Source organism: Symphalangus syndactylus, chromosome 9 (assembly GCF_028878055.3).
Source record: "Symphalangus syndactylus isolate Jambi chromosome 9, NHGRI_mSymSyn1-v2.1_pri, whole genome shotgun sequence".
Lineage (NCBI taxonomy): Eukaryota > Metazoa > Chordata > Mammalia > Primates > Hylobatidae > Symphalangus > Symphalangus syndactylus.
Genome location: NC_072431.2, coordinates 83,248,333 through 83,265,334, shown reverse-complemented (window position 1 = coordinate 83,265,334; position 17,002 = coordinate 83,248,333). Strand labels below are relative to the sequence as shown.

At 48.0% G+C, this 17,002-nt stretch overlaps 1 protein-coding gene across 7 annotated transcripts in view; it reads right to left on the bottom strand.

The window, feature by feature from the left end:
• Nucleotides 1-17,002, bottom strand: part of TNS3 (tensin 3) — a 314,080-nt gene that overhangs the window by 138,589 nt on the left and 158,489 nt on the right. For all 7 annotated transcript variants that reach the window (XM_055293200.2, XM_055293206.2, XM_063609575.1 and 4 more), the window contains 4 exons: nucleotides 16,741-16,805; nucleotides 12,493-12,576; nucleotides 2,274-2,386; nucleotides 1,140-1,200 (listed from right to left, as the gene is read on the bottom strand). In XM_055293200.2, the coding sequence (XP_055149175.1) occupies nucleotides 1,140-1,200; nucleotides 2,274-2,386; nucleotides 12,493-12,576; nucleotides 16,741-16,805 (323 nt within the window). The remainder of the gene's footprint in view (nucleotides 1-1,139; nucleotides 1,201-2,273; nucleotides 2,387-12,492; nucleotides 12,577-16,740; nucleotides 16,806-17,002) is intronic.

The following is a 17,002-nucleotide window of genomic DNA, read 5'->3' as shown; positions in this document are numbered from 1 at the left end:
TAAATAAAAAACAAAAATGCAACCATAAAAAATAATAGAAGTTAAAAAACAATACATTGTAACAACTATTTTCACAGCCTTTACATTGAATTAGGTATTGTTATGTAATCCATAGATGATTTAAAGTATACAGGAGAATGCTCATGGGTTATATGAAAATACAATGCCAGTTTTTTGTTGTTGTTTTCTTTTTTTTGAGACCAAGTCTGGCTCTGTCGCCAGGCTGGAGTGCCGTGGCACGATCTTGGCTCACTGCAACCTCTGCCTCTCAGGTTCAAGCAATTCTCCTGCCTCAGCCTCCCAAGTAGCTGGGACTACAGGCACACGCCACCACGCTCAGCTAATTTTTGTATTTTTAGTAGAGACGGGATTTCATCATGTCGGCCAGGATGGTCTCAATCTCTTGACCTCATGATCCGCCCACCTCCACCTCCCAAAATGCTGGGATTACAGGGGTGAACCACCAAGGCTGGCCTTTTTTTTTGACTCTCGCTCTGTCACCTAGCCTGGAGTGCAGTGGTGCAATCTCGGCTCACTGCAACCTCCGCCTCCCCGGTTCAAGTGATTCTCCTGCCTCCACCTCGAGTAGCTGGGTTTACAGGTGCACAACCCCACGACTGGCTAATTTTTGTATTTTTAGTAGAGACGGGGTTTCACCATGATGGCCAGGGGCTCGGTGGCTCACACCTGTAATCCTCGCACTTTGGGAGGCCGAGACGGGTAGATCACTTGAGGTCAGGAGTTCAAGACAATGCCGTTTTATAAAACACACTCGAACATCCTCGGATTTGGGTAATCAAAGGGGGTCCTGGAATCAATCCCCCTTGAAAACCGAGGGGCCACCATACTCCAAAAAGCAAATGGCCCTCTCCCCCCTCAAAATTCCAGCCCCTATGTCCTTTAATGGAGCTAACTAGTGTGACAGCCCAAAGACACTTGTGCAGGGCAGGAGAGAGGGCCAAGGCGTGATGCTGGAGCATGGGCCACGAGAGGGTTTTCCCCACTGGACTCTTCTTTGGCTTCTTGGCATTCTCTGACCTGAACCCTCCCACCCTCTTCCTGTGGGACAGGCAGCTGAAGCTCTACTGCAATTCCCTGAGCCGTCCAGATCCCACAGCAGCAGCAGTAGCAGCACTCACTAGATCCCGGAGGTGTACACAGGCTGCATGGCTTGGTAGAGCTTCAGAAAGGGCCGGCACACTGAAAGAAAGGCACAACTGTCTGTAGAGGCATGACCGGTACAGAACGAACAGGAATTTGGCAATCAGAAAGACAGAAAGGGACGAGGAGACCAGGAGACTGCACCTGCGGCCTTTGAGGTTTGGGAAGGCAGCGCATGGAGCCACAGAAGCCTGCAGAGCAACACAGTTTGACCTTTATCCAAAGGGTGCTAAAGGCTCCTGAATTGAAGCCAGACTGCTTCAAAACCAACTAGCAGCTTGGCAAGGTCACTCTGGCCATAATGACCAGGGGGACCTGAAGGCACAGATGTACTTCAGAGAAAATAGAAACCTCTGAGCAAGCACCTGCATGGGACTGGCGAGGAGGGGCAAGGGTCCTGAATCCTGGCAATGTGCTGTGTGTGCCTGCATGGGACTGGGAAGGAAAGGACAGGGCCCTGACCCTCAGCCATGTGCCATGTGCCATGTGCTCCTGCATGGGACTAGGGAGGAGGGATAGGGCCCTGCTGACCCTCGGCCATATGCTCTGTGCACCTTTGGGGAACTGGGGATGTGGGGACAGGGCCCTGATCCCCAGTCGTGTGCTGTGCTCATCTAAGTGGGACAGGGAGGAGAGGGCTCAGGGCCCTCACCCTCATCTACATGCTGTGTGCTTTCCTGTGGGGTCATTTTAAAGGAGAAGGAGGAGATGGGCTCATGAGATGCGTCAGGGGAGACTGGGTCACATTCATGCCTCTCTTACTGGGCTTCTTCCATGGCTTGTGACCTCAAGGCCAACTGCACAGCTGACCCACCAGGGCTGCAGCCCAGAACAATGCTTGTCTGCCCGAGTCACTATGCATATACACAGGGGTATTTCTGATCACCCTTGCTGGCCGCCAGTCCCTCCCCTGATTAAATAACTTGGCCCAACCACATAAACATGGCGCTGTGACCACAGAAGAGGGACACAGTCAATCGCCAGGGAGGCAGAGGAGCAGATATTGGGCCCTCTTAGAAGGAAAGCAGAGGCTTATCTAAATTGAGGGGCCCAAGACCAGCCCCAAGTCTGGGCCAGCCAATCACAGGTACCATGTCATGGAGGACACTCACCTCCACCTGTGTCGAAGTTGGGGATGCCGTGGAGGATGACAAAATGCAGGAACAGGGGGGAGGCATTCATTTTCACCGATCCGGACAAGAGCCCACTGAGGAACTGAACGTACCTGCAAAAGGACAGCTGGGTTAGACTTCCCAGAAGCATCTTCAGCCCCTGCTGAGAAGGGAACTCAAGGAGAAACACATCCTGGCTGGGTCTGGGGCTCTGGGAGAGAACCGGTCCACTGCTCACAGCCAGGGGTTCCCAGCGTGGTGCTGCGCTCACAGGTCTGAGGGCTTCCCACCAGCGCACCAGGCACCAGGGACACCAAGGCACAACTGGCCTCTCAGCTTGAGCATCCCACACCTGAAAGGCCTCTGTGCCTGTCCACTGAACCTATTGCCGGGCAAAGCCAGGCCACAGGCCATCACAATCCCCACTGGTGAGCAGCGGAAGCAGAGGCCTGGCACACTGGTGGGCGTGTGCTCTGTCACTAGCATTGCACATACGGCAGGGTCACGTGACCCAGGCCCAGAACGACTCACTGCACCTGCTGCTTTCTGCTCATACTCGGGACCCCTAAGAAAAGGCTGGAGTCCACACTCCCCTCCTACCCCGCAGCCTTCCACACCACATCTGATAAGAGGCTCTCCTTCCTGCTGCCCCTCTCTCTTCAGGGCCCAGCTCCAAAGGCGAAGGCCATGTGGGCCGTCAGCCTCTCTGAGTGTAGGCATCAGCCTCATGCTTCCAACACTGACCGCACACAACTTCCATGAGCATTTGGTGGTCAAGCGGGAAGCTTCTACACTAGGAGCATCTGACTGCCGGGGTCCTCATGAGGCTTGACGTGGCAGCAGTGACCAGAAGATGAGCCAGAGGCTTGCCAAGCTCTCTGACGCTTCCCTGGCCTGTCCTGCCTGCTGGTGCCCTGCCTGGCATGGCCCATGCCCTGAGGTCCCTCACCGTGGCCACTGCACCCACACAACCTCCACTGTAGCCTCAACACCTTGCATGGAATCTGTGTTTCCATATCTGTCTCCACCAAAGTACTGTACTCTTTGCAGGAAATACCCAAACAACCAAAAACCCCGCAATATTTAACAATCTGTGCATCTCTCTATTGCCACAGCAGACTGAGGCAGGAAGTGGCAGGTGACTGTGCTGCCAGCACCTACAACCATCCTACCCCAAGCCAGAAATGGCCATCACAGACCTTGTGTTAAGAAAAAAAATATCTCACTTACGCTGGCAATTCACACCCAGTCCCCTATTCAAGCAGTTAAATTTGTATACAAACAAACTGAACAAGAGAAGACTTCTGTTAAACAATACCAAAAAAAAGAAAACCCTACTTATAGTCCACCCACTAGGAAAATGTTAGAAAAGCGAGTTTGCTTCAGTTCAGTTACAATTCATAGTGAGAAACAGGGCATGTCAGTATTTCCATCTTCCTGGCAGCAAACTTCTCTTCTGCTCTCTCAGAACAGGACAAAACCTCACAAGAGTTGCAGAGGACAGACGCTCAGCCTGGAGACGTGGGGACCCTGTGAGGCCGATGACCAGACTTCAGTGGACCTCCAGGTGGCTCCCACACGCCTCCCCTGCAGGGTACTTTCTACCCTGGCAACAAGACTTCTCACCCTCAGTTGTACATAGGCAGACGAATGCATGAATTGTGTATTTTTAATCATGCAAATTTTACGCATTGTGGATTTCATGGGTCCTTTGGCTCCCTGGTTTTGAGTAAAAGTGAGGAACCACAAATGCCCGGATTGAGAGGCCTGAGTCACCTTCTCTGGGGCATTTCCGCCCTCCCTCCAGCACAGGGCAGCCCTGGACACTGGGAAATCAGCTTCCTCAGCTCATCTGGTTTGTCAGTGGCACACTGAGTCCCACACCGCCTGGCCATGTGCTCGGGCGGTTCTGCAGTGACCACGCAGCTGAGACGGCCCTGTTCCCTGGGGGTGTTCTCAGTGCCCCATGTGCACTTGGACCAGGCATCTAGGTGAAGTCGATGTTTGTTTTATGACTTTATGCAAACATGGAAGGCTCTGGAGCGCTGGGCCTGAGGGGCTCCTGTTCATGGCAGCGTAAGGGGTCCAAGTAGCTGAGCCCAGAGTTGGCGCCAAGGTCCTATGAGGGGCAAACAGCCATCCTCCAGGAAATGACCCAGGTCTTGTACCATACTGTGGTCACAGAGCTTCATTTCTGCTGATGTGGCCTGGCTGGAATTGTTGCCCCTGCCACTAGACGAAGCACGAGAAGTATTTCCTTCAGATGAGGAGGGCCAAGCTGACAAGCTCCCAAAGAAGGCCAAAGTCTTCTTTGCCACGAGCTCCCAAAGAAGGCCAAAGTCCAGGGCCACAAGCCCAGTGGTGGTCAGAGGGGAAGGGAAGGAGGCTGTCACTGCCTGGGACCCAGGACTCCAGAGTCTTCTCCCCAAAACCAGTTCTCAACAGTCATCACCTCTCAGGTCAGTCTACAAAGGGCTGCTCAGGTGATAGTTTAACCAATCAAAAAGTAACCTCTTGGAATATAATTCTCATATGTCCTTTATAGAAAACAACTTTTTATGCATCATATTTTCAGGTAAATTAAAGACATAAAATGCTAAGGTAAATGTTATTTTTTTTCTTCCTTCACATGCTTTCTTAATAAGGTAAGATTAACAACAACAAAAAAAACCCAACATATTGTTCAAAATCCCAAATAAAAGCATGCCTTTAAAAAACATTTTTTAAAAAATAGCAATGTCTTATAAAAACAACAAAGTTCACTGCAAATATAAGCTGTAGTGAATGCTATGAGATTGCAGACAGATAGCCAAGCATAGGTAACAGCACTGAGTTTGTGACTGACTTCCTAGAGAACCACCACCAGTACCAAAGAAAAGAACATTCAGGTATGGATGAAAATAAGGGGGGCCAGGCGCGGTGGCTCACGCCTATAATCCCAGCACTCTGGGAGGCTGAGGTGGGCGGATCACCTGAGGTCAGGAGTTTGAGACCAGCCTAGCCAATGTGTTGAAATCCTGTCTCTACAAAAAATTAATTAATTAATTAATTAATTAACTAATTTTAAAAATTAGCTGGGCATGGTGGCATGCGCCTGTAATCCCGGCTACACAGGAAGCTGAGGCATGAGAATTGCTTGAACCCAGGAGGTAGAGGTTGCAGTGAGCCAAGACTGCACCACTGCACTCCAGCCTGAGTGACAGAGCAAGACCCCATCTCAAAGCAAAAAAAGAAAAGAAGGAGAAACAAACATAACAGGACAGAATTGCACAATTAGTTCATCCAGCTGACTATGGAAAGGATCAACTTTAACTTCGTATACATGGTATTTCTCTGTGGCATTAAAGGTGGATATAAATGAATCAACTGTAGGGTATCAGATGCCCTCTAAAGACCATCCCAACAGCCTTATCCAAAATAAAATGTTCCTACTTAGTCAACACAGTTTTCAGAGACGGGAAGATTAGAAACCAGATACTTTATAAAAACAGCTCCATTATTTTCCCATTGCTATCTTTTCTTTCTTTTTAGGAAATAACTCCCTGGAGATGATGTTTTCCGTGCTTCTTCGCAAACCAGTGAGTACATTTTAAAAACTAAAGGATTGTTTTTTGTTTTTTGTTTTTTTTTTTTTTTTTTTTTTTTTTGAGACAGAGTCTTGCTCTGTCTCCCAGGCGGGAGTGCAATGGCGCGATCTCGGCTCACTGCAAGCTCCGCCTCCCGGGTTCACGCCATTCTCCTGCCTCAGCCTCCCGAGTAGCTGGGACTACAGGCGCCTGCCAACACGTCCGGCTAATTTTTTGTATTTTTAGTAGAGATGGGGTTTCACTGTGTTAGCCAGGATGGTCTCGATCTCCTGACCTCGTGATCCGCCCACCTCGGCCTCCCAAAGTGCTGGGATTACAGGCTTGAGCCACCGCGCCTGGCCTAAAGGATTGTTTTTAACTTGTAAGCAAACAAACATAAAAGCAGCTTGAAATTTTCAGTTGTCCCTTGCATTATTCACAGCCACTTCTAACAGCAAAAACTTCCATTTGGAATCTCCATAAATCTCCCTAAACATTTGAGTTGCACTAGACGTAAAGCTTAAATCTGTCTGAAAAGGTGGGTGCATAAAAATCAGCATTCAAATGTTACTTTTCCGGCCGGGCGCGGTGGCTCACGCTTGTAATCCCAGCACTTTGGGAGGCCGAGGCGGGCGGATCACGAGGTCAGGAGATCGAGACCACGGTGAAACCCTGTCTCTACTAAAAATATAAAAAAAAAAAAAATCAGCCGGGCGTGGTGGCGGGCGCCTGTAGTCCCAGCTACTCGGAGAGGCTGAGGCAGGAGAATGGCATGAACCCGGGAGGCGGAGCTTGCAGTGAGCCGAGATCGCGCCACTGCACTCCAGCCTGGGCGGCAGAGCGAGACTCCGCCTAAAAAAAAAAAAAAAAAAAAAAAAAAAAACAAATGTTACTTTTCCAAGCGACAGGAACCATCATCACAGGACATCTTTCCCAACAGCTTACTCATTCTACATTCCCAGCACTCACAGACTCAGCCATGGCTGCAGGGGCAGCACCAACCAGCCAGGAAAGGTGAGCTAGGCCACCTGTTAGTGTCAGCCAAGCCTGGGCTGTTTCTTAACATTCTGCTGAGCATTCCCTTCCCTCTCATGTAATGGGGAGAATGAGACCTACACATTGGAATTGCTGCAAAGATGAGTCAGTTGCATGGACCTAAGGGTCAGAGTAGACCACGACACATCTGCCACAGCCTCTGCTCTCCTGAGGTATGCTGCCAGAGTGTAGGTGGCTTTGCCCACAGAGTTGGTGACTCAGAGGGGATGTCCAGGCCCAGGCAAAGTGTGTGGCTCCCTGAGGAATGGTCACCCTTTTTCCGCAGGCTGTGGGCAGCAAGGAGGATGTGCAGGGAGGGGCCACAGGGGCATGAAGTAAAATAGCCTTTGCAAAAATTTTAACAGTGAGAGAAGTATGACAGTGAAAGAGATCTAATGTAACCAACCCTCATCTTGCCTTTAACCTCCTGGCTGCCCTTGGCTATTCCTGGGCTTGGACCAAACTAACTTTAGGAGAAAGTAAAGTTTACAGTTTAAACTTTATTATTCATTTACTACATTCTGTGAGTGCTGGGAATGTAGAATGAGTAAGCTGTTGGGAAAGATGTCCTGTGATGATGGTTCCTGTTGCTTGGAAAAGTAACATTTGAATGCTGATTTTTATGCACCCACCTTTTCAGACAGATTTAAGCTTTATGTCTAGTGCAACTCAAATGTTTAGGGAGATTTATGGAGATTCCAAATGGAAGTTTTTGCTGTTAGGAGTGGCTGTGAATAATAAAGCCCAAAACTAAACCACCTTTGTAAAACTAATGCAAGACCACTACATTGGGAGGATGAAAGCAGCTTGAATTCTGCCAAGGTATAGACTTAAAAGATTACTCTGGGGATCACAAGATTTGCAACTTCCTCAATTACTGCTAGAGATAACATCACCTTTGTAGAACCTAAGATTGGCCTTTTGAGATGTCTATTCAGGCTTTTGCATTTCTGACAACTGACAGCTCTACCCGACCTGCCAACTGTTCTCTGGCCCCACCCAGAAGCGGACTCAGAAGCAAGAAGGCCATTTTCCCCTATGATTGCACCCCCAACCACTCAGCAGCACCCATTCCCTATGATTGCACCCCCAGCCACTCAGCAGCACCCCCTTCTCCCCAAAATATCTTGGAAAAAACCTAGCCTCCAAATTTTCCAGGGGGCTGATTTGGGTAGTAATAAAACTCTAGTCTCCTGTTCAGCCAGCTCTGCATGAATTAAACTCTTTCTCTACTGCAATTCCCCTGTCTTGGTAAATCGGCTCTATCTGGGCATTGAATAATGAACCCATTTGTCGGTTACAGAGACTACCTGAGGAGCCTCATCCTTTAGAGAATGTGGAAAACTACTCCCCTTGTATCTTTAAAGCATTCTTTCCAGCACCTGAGGTACTGTGTCAAAAATGACAGAAATATCAAAAATCAAATAATGCCATTTTTACAGGTAGTTAGACAGGCATGAGCAGGGCAGCAGAGGGCTCTTTCCTCACCCACTAGGAGAATGTTGGGTAATGGTTCGGCAATTATCACACTGCCTCTCTGAAAGTGATACACTGGCAGCCGGTGCCAGGAGGCCATTTCCTGATGGTCCACACCTATTGCACTGTTAATTGAATGCAGGCTCCAGGGAGACACAATTTCTAGGGCATGTGCATTAACAGAAAAAATGGCAGAGTATGACCTTCTCAGGGCACATCACCAGAAAAGGGAAGAAACCCTCAGATAGGCATGCGTACAACTTCCTAAACATACTGCATGTGCTCACTTCCCAAGCAAAAGGAGGGCACTATGCATGCGGGCAGCCCCCACCAAGGGAAGAATCATGGGAAAGTGGCACAAGACATGGGAAGTGGGCCAGCCTATAAAGTCTAGGACCAAGGTTAAACACCACACTTGACCTTCATGTGCCCGCTTGGGTCTCTCCTAAGCGTACTTTCCTTTCTTTCTTGTTCTAAAGCCTTTTAAAATAAACTTCCACTCCGGCTCTGAAACTTGTCTCTGTCTCTTTTTCTGCCTTATGCCCCTCAGTCAAATTCTTTCTTCTGAGCAGGCAAGAATTGAGGTTGCTGCAGACCCTTATGGATTCACTGTTGGTAACTTGGATACCTTCCACCAGTAACACTATATAGGATAATTTCTAGGACATCCTGATTTCTCCATGCCAAGACATTTGTTTGGTCTGTCTTCCCTTTACCTCAAAAGCACACCCAAATATGCATAGACAACATGACTGATGGTCTTAGGTGACTCCCACGTGGGGCCTCCCAGGGTCACCTTGGCAGGCAACACTCAGGAGAGATCAGCTCCCCAAAGAAACAACTGGCTACCTGTCACTTTCCCCATTAACTCAGTGATGGGGCCAAGAAACGTGTGCTGCTGTCTCTCTCTCAGAAGGAAAGGAAAGGCGGAAAAGAAAAGAGATGTCAGAAACGTTAATAATTTTAATATTATTTCCATGATGCTGATAATAAACCAAAACTATACCCGCATTTTTGGGGGGTAGGAGGAGACAGGGTCTAGCTCTGTCATCCAGGCTGGCATGCAGTGGGGCAATTACAGCTCACTGTAACCTCCAACTCCTGGGCTCAAGGGATCCTCCCACCTCAGCTTCCAGAGTAGCTGGGAGTACAGGCGTGTGCCATCACATCCAGCTAATTTTTTTTGTTGTTTTTTAGATAGAGATGAGGTCTTCCTGTGTTGCTAAGGCAGGTCTCAAACTCCTGGACTCAAGGGAGTGTCCTGCCTCAGCCTCCCAAAGAATCAGGATTACAGGCTAGAGTCACTGTGCCACACCCAGTATTTCTTTTTAACTACTTCTCAAAGAGGAAGGCTTCCAAGTTTAGGGAAGGAAGTTCAGGGGTGCCTCAATAACACAATGGTGGTCATGAGCACCAACAGGAGGCCACACCGGGGTGTCAACAAGCTCTTTCTCATGATTTGCTGACGACAAGGAAGGTATAAAAACAGAAAACTTACATGGGCACATGTAAGTTTTATGGGTCAGCTCCATGGGCCATCTGCTCCATGGCGTTTTAGTGTAACAAACAACATAACAAAGATTGACCTCCCATCAGAGTTGCTGTTGAGACTTCTGAGCTTCCCAGTCACAAATTCCTTGCTAATTAATTATTATCAAGAGTGATTATTAAAAGTTTGACTTTAAAGTGATTTCTTGAGCTCAGTCCTAAAACAGCCTGCAGCGCACCCATCCCACTCCCCAGGCCATTCAGGACAACAGAGAAGCCTCCCATCACAGAGCCTATTCCCACACAAGCTGTCCTCACACGTCCTTCTGGTCTCAAACTTTCCTCCAGATTTATCTTATGCATTCATTCATTTACATGCTCGATTACCATTTGGTGAGCATCTTTTCACGCAGGCTCTGGTCAAGATAAAAAGAAAAGAGCTAGGAATAAGGGGCATTTCCCTAATCTCGGGAGCAGAGGGATTAACCTTGGAATGTAAAATTGAATCCAGCAAACATTAAACAATGCAAATGCTCTGGCTTCAAATGTGCAATGACGGGAAGGATGCATGAAAACCCTGGGCATGGGAACGTGAGAAGAGCAGGGCACAGTGGCTCACACCTGCAATCCCAGCATTTTGGGAAGCCATAGCAGAAGGATTATTCAAGCTCAGGGGTTCAAGACCAGCCTGGGTAACACAGTGAGACACTGTTTCCACAAAAATTTTAAAATTAGCTATGCGTGGTGATGTGCGCCTATAGTCTCAGCTACTCAAGAGGCTGAGGTGGGAGGATTGCTTGAGCCCAGGAGGTTGAGGCTGCTGTGAGCCAAGATTGCACTACTGCACTCCAGCCTGGGTGACAGAGCAAGACTCTGTTTCAAAAAAAGAAAAAAGAGGCCGGGAGCAGTGGCTCACACTTGTAATCCCAGCACTTTGGGAGGCCGAAGCGGGCGGATCACGAGGTCAGGAGATCGAGACCACGGTGAAACCCCGTCTCTACTAAAAATACAAAAAGTTAGCCGGGCGTGGTGGCGGGCGCCTGTAGTCCCAGCTACTCAGAGAGGCTGAGGCAGGAGAATGGCGTGAACCCGGGAGGCGGAGCTTGCAGTGAGCCAAGATTGTGCCACCGCACTCCAGCCTGGGTGACAGAGCGAGACTCCGTCTCAAAAAAAAAAAAGAAAGAAAAGAAAAAAGAACAGAAAAAAAAGAAAATAAGGAGATATTTTCCCCCCTTTTCCCATATTCTTTTAATGTTATAAACAAGCTGCTGGTGCCGTAAGAAATAAGAACAAAAAAAAAAGGAAAGATGACAGCTGGACTTCCTATGTGCCAAGCATTCTGCATGGGTTACTCCCTATTTACACCTCATTTTCCATGCAGGAGGTCATATGAATGTCATGATTTTGGAAACTGTTCAACAAAGAAATAACATTTAATGGTTCAAAAAAAAAACCAAGTGACTGTTCAACTAAAATATTTTATAAAATGCTAGGTTTTCTGCACGCAACTTGCATTGCATGTGGGCCCTGTTGCTGACCACGGTCCCACACCCTAGCCCATGTTCCTCCAACACACCCGGTTTCAAGAGAAACAGAGCCAGGCCATTGGAAATAGCAAGACAAAAGGAAAAGGTGCACCTCTGGTGATGCTTGAAATCCCTTTCTGCCCGTCTACCCCCATGTCTGCTGACACAGCCCTCAGTTGCACTGGAGAAAACAGATACAAGGCATCAAAACTTGCATACACAAGGTCCGGTGCGCAACTACCTGTCTCCAAAACGGAACACCATTTGGCAATGACCTTGGCAATTCTCCTACAAATTCCCTGCTGTGGGCCTTGAAATATGCCATGGGGCTACCTGGTTGGCTCTAGGTGTCACCATCTGTGGAGGAAGTGCACCTGGATGGGGAGCCAGCTGTGGGTCCTTCTCACTGCCTCTCAGCCAGCCCTGCTCAGGTTCTTGACCTCAGCCTGCTGGGGCGGGCAGCAAAAGGAAAAAGTTCTGCACCCCACCATGGCTATTCCCCATCACTTACTGAGCACATTCCAGGGGCCAAGCCCAGGAGTAGAGAAGGGAGAGATGGGCAGCATGACAGAAAAATACTCCGTGGCCTCAGGGAACTGATGATCTACAAGAATTGGCCAAGTGCAACTGCTAATGTGTTTGTGTAAGTAAAGTTTTATTGGAATATAGCCACATTCCCTGATTTCCATATTGCCCAGGGCTGCTTTCATGTTAGAACAGTTGCGATAAAGATCCTGTAGCCTGCAAAGCCTAAAATATCCACTCTCTAGTCCGTTGCAGAGAGTTCACTGACCCCTGGTCTAGCCAATAGAACCAAGTTCCAACATAATAATGGAAATCAAAACTCATTCACTGCAAGAGAGGAAACTGCCAACTGGAGCAAGTCCTCCCTCTACCTGTCAGTGCAAGCCAGCAACATAGGGGGCTCTCTCTCACCACAGACATGCAGGATGGCTAAGTCCTTAACCTCTGTGAGGGACAAGCCTTCCCACTACCTTCACAGTCTTTGGCATGACCCAAGAATACCATTTAGGTGTTGGGACAGAGGAGATGCCTCTTCTGGTTTCACATTTTTATATGTTAAATTTCATTCACCTCTTCACTCTGGCTTTGGGGATGTATACGTACCGTTTTTGGGAAGGCTGCATTAAAGCTGAAACTTTGTCATCATAAAACTTCTTCATTGCAAACCTGTCAAGGGCCTGGTCGGCGCTGGAGGGGAGAGAGAGAGAGAGAGAGAGAGAGAGTTAACTCAGTGGAGCTCACCCCACGTGGGTGCGTGACGGGGGATGTGTCTCACGGCTATTCAAAGCGACCAACTCCCACAAGGGGCTTCACCCTTTGCTGCACCTGTGCACACCCAATCCACCTGTCTCTTGTTAGACTTCATTTCCCCTGCAGGAATATACTGTTCTCAAAGTGGGAGCCATAGTGCAGGGTCAGAATTCTCATCTGAAATAACAGCTCCTTATCTAAAGGTATGATTCTTAAGAGTGCTGAGTACCCGGCTTGCAGAAGAACCAACTGAGGTTTCTTAGCAGGCAGGTGGTAGGCCTGGTGTCCGAAACTGTCCCTTGGCCACCCTATGTCCTAAATAAAGACCATTTTAAGTGGGCTCTGTGCAAGACAAGCAGGCAGACTCAAGTCTCAGGACCAGAGGGATGCAGGGAGCAACCTAGGGCAGGAGAGTCAACGGACCCCCCCAGTGAAGTCCCAAGAGGCACCCTCGGGACACAAGTGGGCCAGCCTGTGCCCCGCCAGTATGTCACTCCCAGGACTGGGCTTGAGAAGGCTGCAGGGCACTGGGGTTGGAAAGGTACCTGAGGCCTCGGGGCTGCAGCATTGTTTTTGAAGTGACTGAAAGTAACCCTGCTTTCCAACAATATATTTGACCTTCAATGTCAGGTCCACAGTGCTCACAGGTAGTATCTGACAGAAATGTCCAGAAATCTCACAGCAGGGCACTCGTGGGATTTCCTGATATGACTTCAGCACAAATCCTGGAATATGAGTGCGGTGTCTTAACAATTCCAACTCATTTGGGCCAAATGCTTCCTTAAAACCCTGATAGGCCAGGTGCGGTGGCTCACACCTGTAATCCCAGCACGCTGGGAGGCCAAGGCGGGTGGATCACCTGAGGTCAGGAGTTCAAGACCAGCCTGGTCAACAGGGTGAAATACCCGCTCTACTGAAAATAAAAATTACCAGGGCATGATGGTGGGTGCCTATAATCCCAGCTACTTGGGAGGCTGAGGTGAGAGAATCACTTGAACCCGGGAGGTGGAGGTTGTAGTGAGCAGAGATCGCACCATTGCACTCCCGCCTGGGTGACAGAGTGAGATTCCATCTTAAAACAACAACAACAACAACACCTGATGAAGTGGGCCCCTTACTTAGAAAAACGTGTCTGTGCCCCTCTAGAAAAATGATGTACATACGTACTGTGGACTTCATAAAAATACTGGTAGAGAGACAGGCAGGAGGAAAAAGATACATACTCAAAAGTAAGTTGAGTGTTTATAGCACAGAATGCTATAAAATGGACAACTTGCTTCATGCATTTGCTAGGCAAGGGGCTGTGCTGGTGGGGCAGTCACAAACAGAAGGGCTCACTTTAGCACTGAGTCCATCACATACTGAGCAGGAGAGTGCAGCTCCATAGCCTCCCACTGACTTTTAAGCATTCCTTTTTCTGAAATTTACTTGTTTTGTTAAATGCTGAGAATACATTTTGACCAATGTTTGTTTTCCATAGTAATATTAGAAGTAGTAATAATATTAGTACTGGTTTTGTCTTTATAACTCTTATTTTTATGGTGTTGATACAAGAATGTTCTTCTTCACTGGTGACTTGAAGTTTCTGTTTTCTTCTGTTTGCAGTTTGTGATAAAGATCTCAAACGTGTGCTTGTGCTATCTGGGATTACTCTACTTCTGGAATATAATCTAAGAGGGAATATTGTAGAAATGATCAAAGATGTATGTATAAGAATGTGTTCATCATGGCAAGCTTTGCAGTAGAAAACAACTGGAAGCAACCTAAATTACAAAAAAAAAAAAAAAAAAAAAAAACACTTGGGAGGCCAAGGTGGGCAAATCACGAGGTCAGGAGTTCAAGACCAGTCTGGCCAACATGGTGAAACCACGTCACTACTAAAAATACAAAAAATTAGCTGGGCGTAGTGGCAGGCGCCAGTAATCCCAGCTACTTGAGAGGCTGAGGCAGGACAATCACTTGAACCTGGGAGGTGGAGGTTACAGTGAGCCAAGATCACGCCACTGCACTCCAGCGCCGGCAACAGAGTGACACTCCGTCTTAAACACACACACACACACACACACACACACACACACAAAGAAAAAAAAAAAAACCGGAAGCAACTTGGATAGGCAAAATCAACAAATGCTTAAATACATAACATATCCATTGAATAAAGTGCTATGCTGCCACTGATGTTGGGGAATGATGCGTATAAAATGATATTAATGTAGAAAAGCAAGTCACAAAAAGCATGTGGTATCAGCCCATTTAATTGAAAGGCACTTAATACTACCACTCCTACTAATCACAGCAGCGTTAATGATAGCCAATACCTGAGTACCGATGCTGTTCTAAGTGATTTTTGTGTAACATATGTTGAACTGTCACAACATTCTGGGAAGTAAGACTACCATCATTTTCCAGGTAAGGATGCTGAGGCTTAGAGAGATTCAGGTAAATTGCCTGACACATGCAGCTGAAATACATATTGACTATTGAGAGAAAACAGTTTGTAGCAAGAGTGTCAAAGGTGTGTTTTTAGCCCTAAGACATCTACCCTTCCCAAAAAATCCAGGACTATCCACAGTGCATGGAACTTCAGTTCAGGCAGTACTACTTTGCTGGGGATAAAAATGCTCAGGTGTGGCTGGGCGTGGTGGCTCACGCCTGTAATCCCACCACTTTGGCAGGCCGCGGTGAATGATCACCTGAGGTTAGGAGTTCAAGACCAGCCTGGCCAACACGGTGAAACCCTGTCTCTACTAAAAATACAAAAAAATTAGCTGGGCATGGTGGCACACACCTATAATCCCAGCTACTCAGGAGGCTGAGGCAGGAGAATCGCTTGAACCTGGGAAGCGGAGGTTGCAGTGAGCCAAGATTGCGCCACTGCACTCCAACCTGGGCAACAGAGCAAGACTCTGTCAAAAAAAAAAAAAAAAAAAAACAGAAGTGCTCAGGTGGTCTCTGTCCAGAATAAGCCGGGCTATGTTTAGTCACCAACCAAATGTCTTTGGCATCATTGAGGGATGGATGTGCCCAGGAATCTCGATTTTCCTGGCACACACACACACCGATGATTATTCTCACCAAGAGGGTATCTGATTTTCACTTGGGGGTTGGTTTCCTCCCTGGCAGGCACCAACTCCCCAGTTGGTTTCCAGAGAAAACATTCAGAAAGTCAAATTTCACTCCTTGGTGCTAGAAAGGAAAAGGTTTATCGGCTGATGTGAATAGGCTTCTATTTCCTCAGAATGGAAAGCTCAGGCTTTACAAAGAGGCCATTGAGAAGACAGGGCAGATGCAAATGCAGACCCCATAAATAATGGTATTTTCTGCACTGCATTTCAGCGAGAGTGAAGATCTGCACTCTGGGAAGGGTCCGGGTGTACACCACAGCTGCCCAGGGCCAGGAGGATGGGCATAGGGCTGAGGTCCTTGTGGCCCTGCCGTGTTTGTGTCATGTCTGGCTAAGGGGACCCGAGTGGCATCTCCAAAGTCTCCACGATTACAGTTCCATCTCATGGAAACCAGCCCAGACCTGGCTCTCCGCTCCTAGGCTGTGAGATCGTGAGCAAGCTGCCTGGCTCCTCTGAGCCTCACCTCCCTCATCCATGCAATGGGAATGATAGTAACTGCCTCATGGGTTAGTTAGGAGAATTCAGGGAGAAAAGGAAAATATTCAGTATACTTCCCAGAGGCCCAGTGCCTGCAAAAGAGGTGGCTGTCATCATCATTATATACAAGGTATGAGCTGATTTAGTGAGACCACTCTGTTCTTTTCATAATGGTGACTTTTATCTCTGTTATTTTTTATTAGAGAATTCTCTATTAAAGAACAAGGGACAGTGGGGCCACTTATTTTTTTAATGCCTCCATGGAAGTACTTAGAATCAATCATACGTAGTCACCCAACCTGGAAAATGCCATTTTCACAAGTGTAAACGCTTAAGGAAACTGGGTTTCTAGGCACTGACCACCCCAGCACTGGGGGATGGGAAACACAGGTCAGCCGAGCCCTTGGTATCCAGAACAGCTCCCGCACAGACAGCCTTCAGCCCCATGCAGGCTCAGCTTTTAGCACCTCAAGACAACGAGTTGACATCTTCATCCTACCTGGCTGAGACGTTGGTGAAATGCATGTAGGATGATATGACCACTCCTATGCGTCCTTTCCCGCCCTGCAGGAGACAAAATATCAGATGATTTTCTCTGAAATCCCACAGCAGAGATGTAATTAGAACAGGAAAAGTCTCACTAATGGACAAAATAATAGAAAGCCTGCTTTGGAGGTAAGGCCAGCATTACCTGCAGCCTTCCTGGCTGGGAAAGTCAGTACCCAGTGCAACTGGAGTCTCTGCAACAGGGAACCTGCACG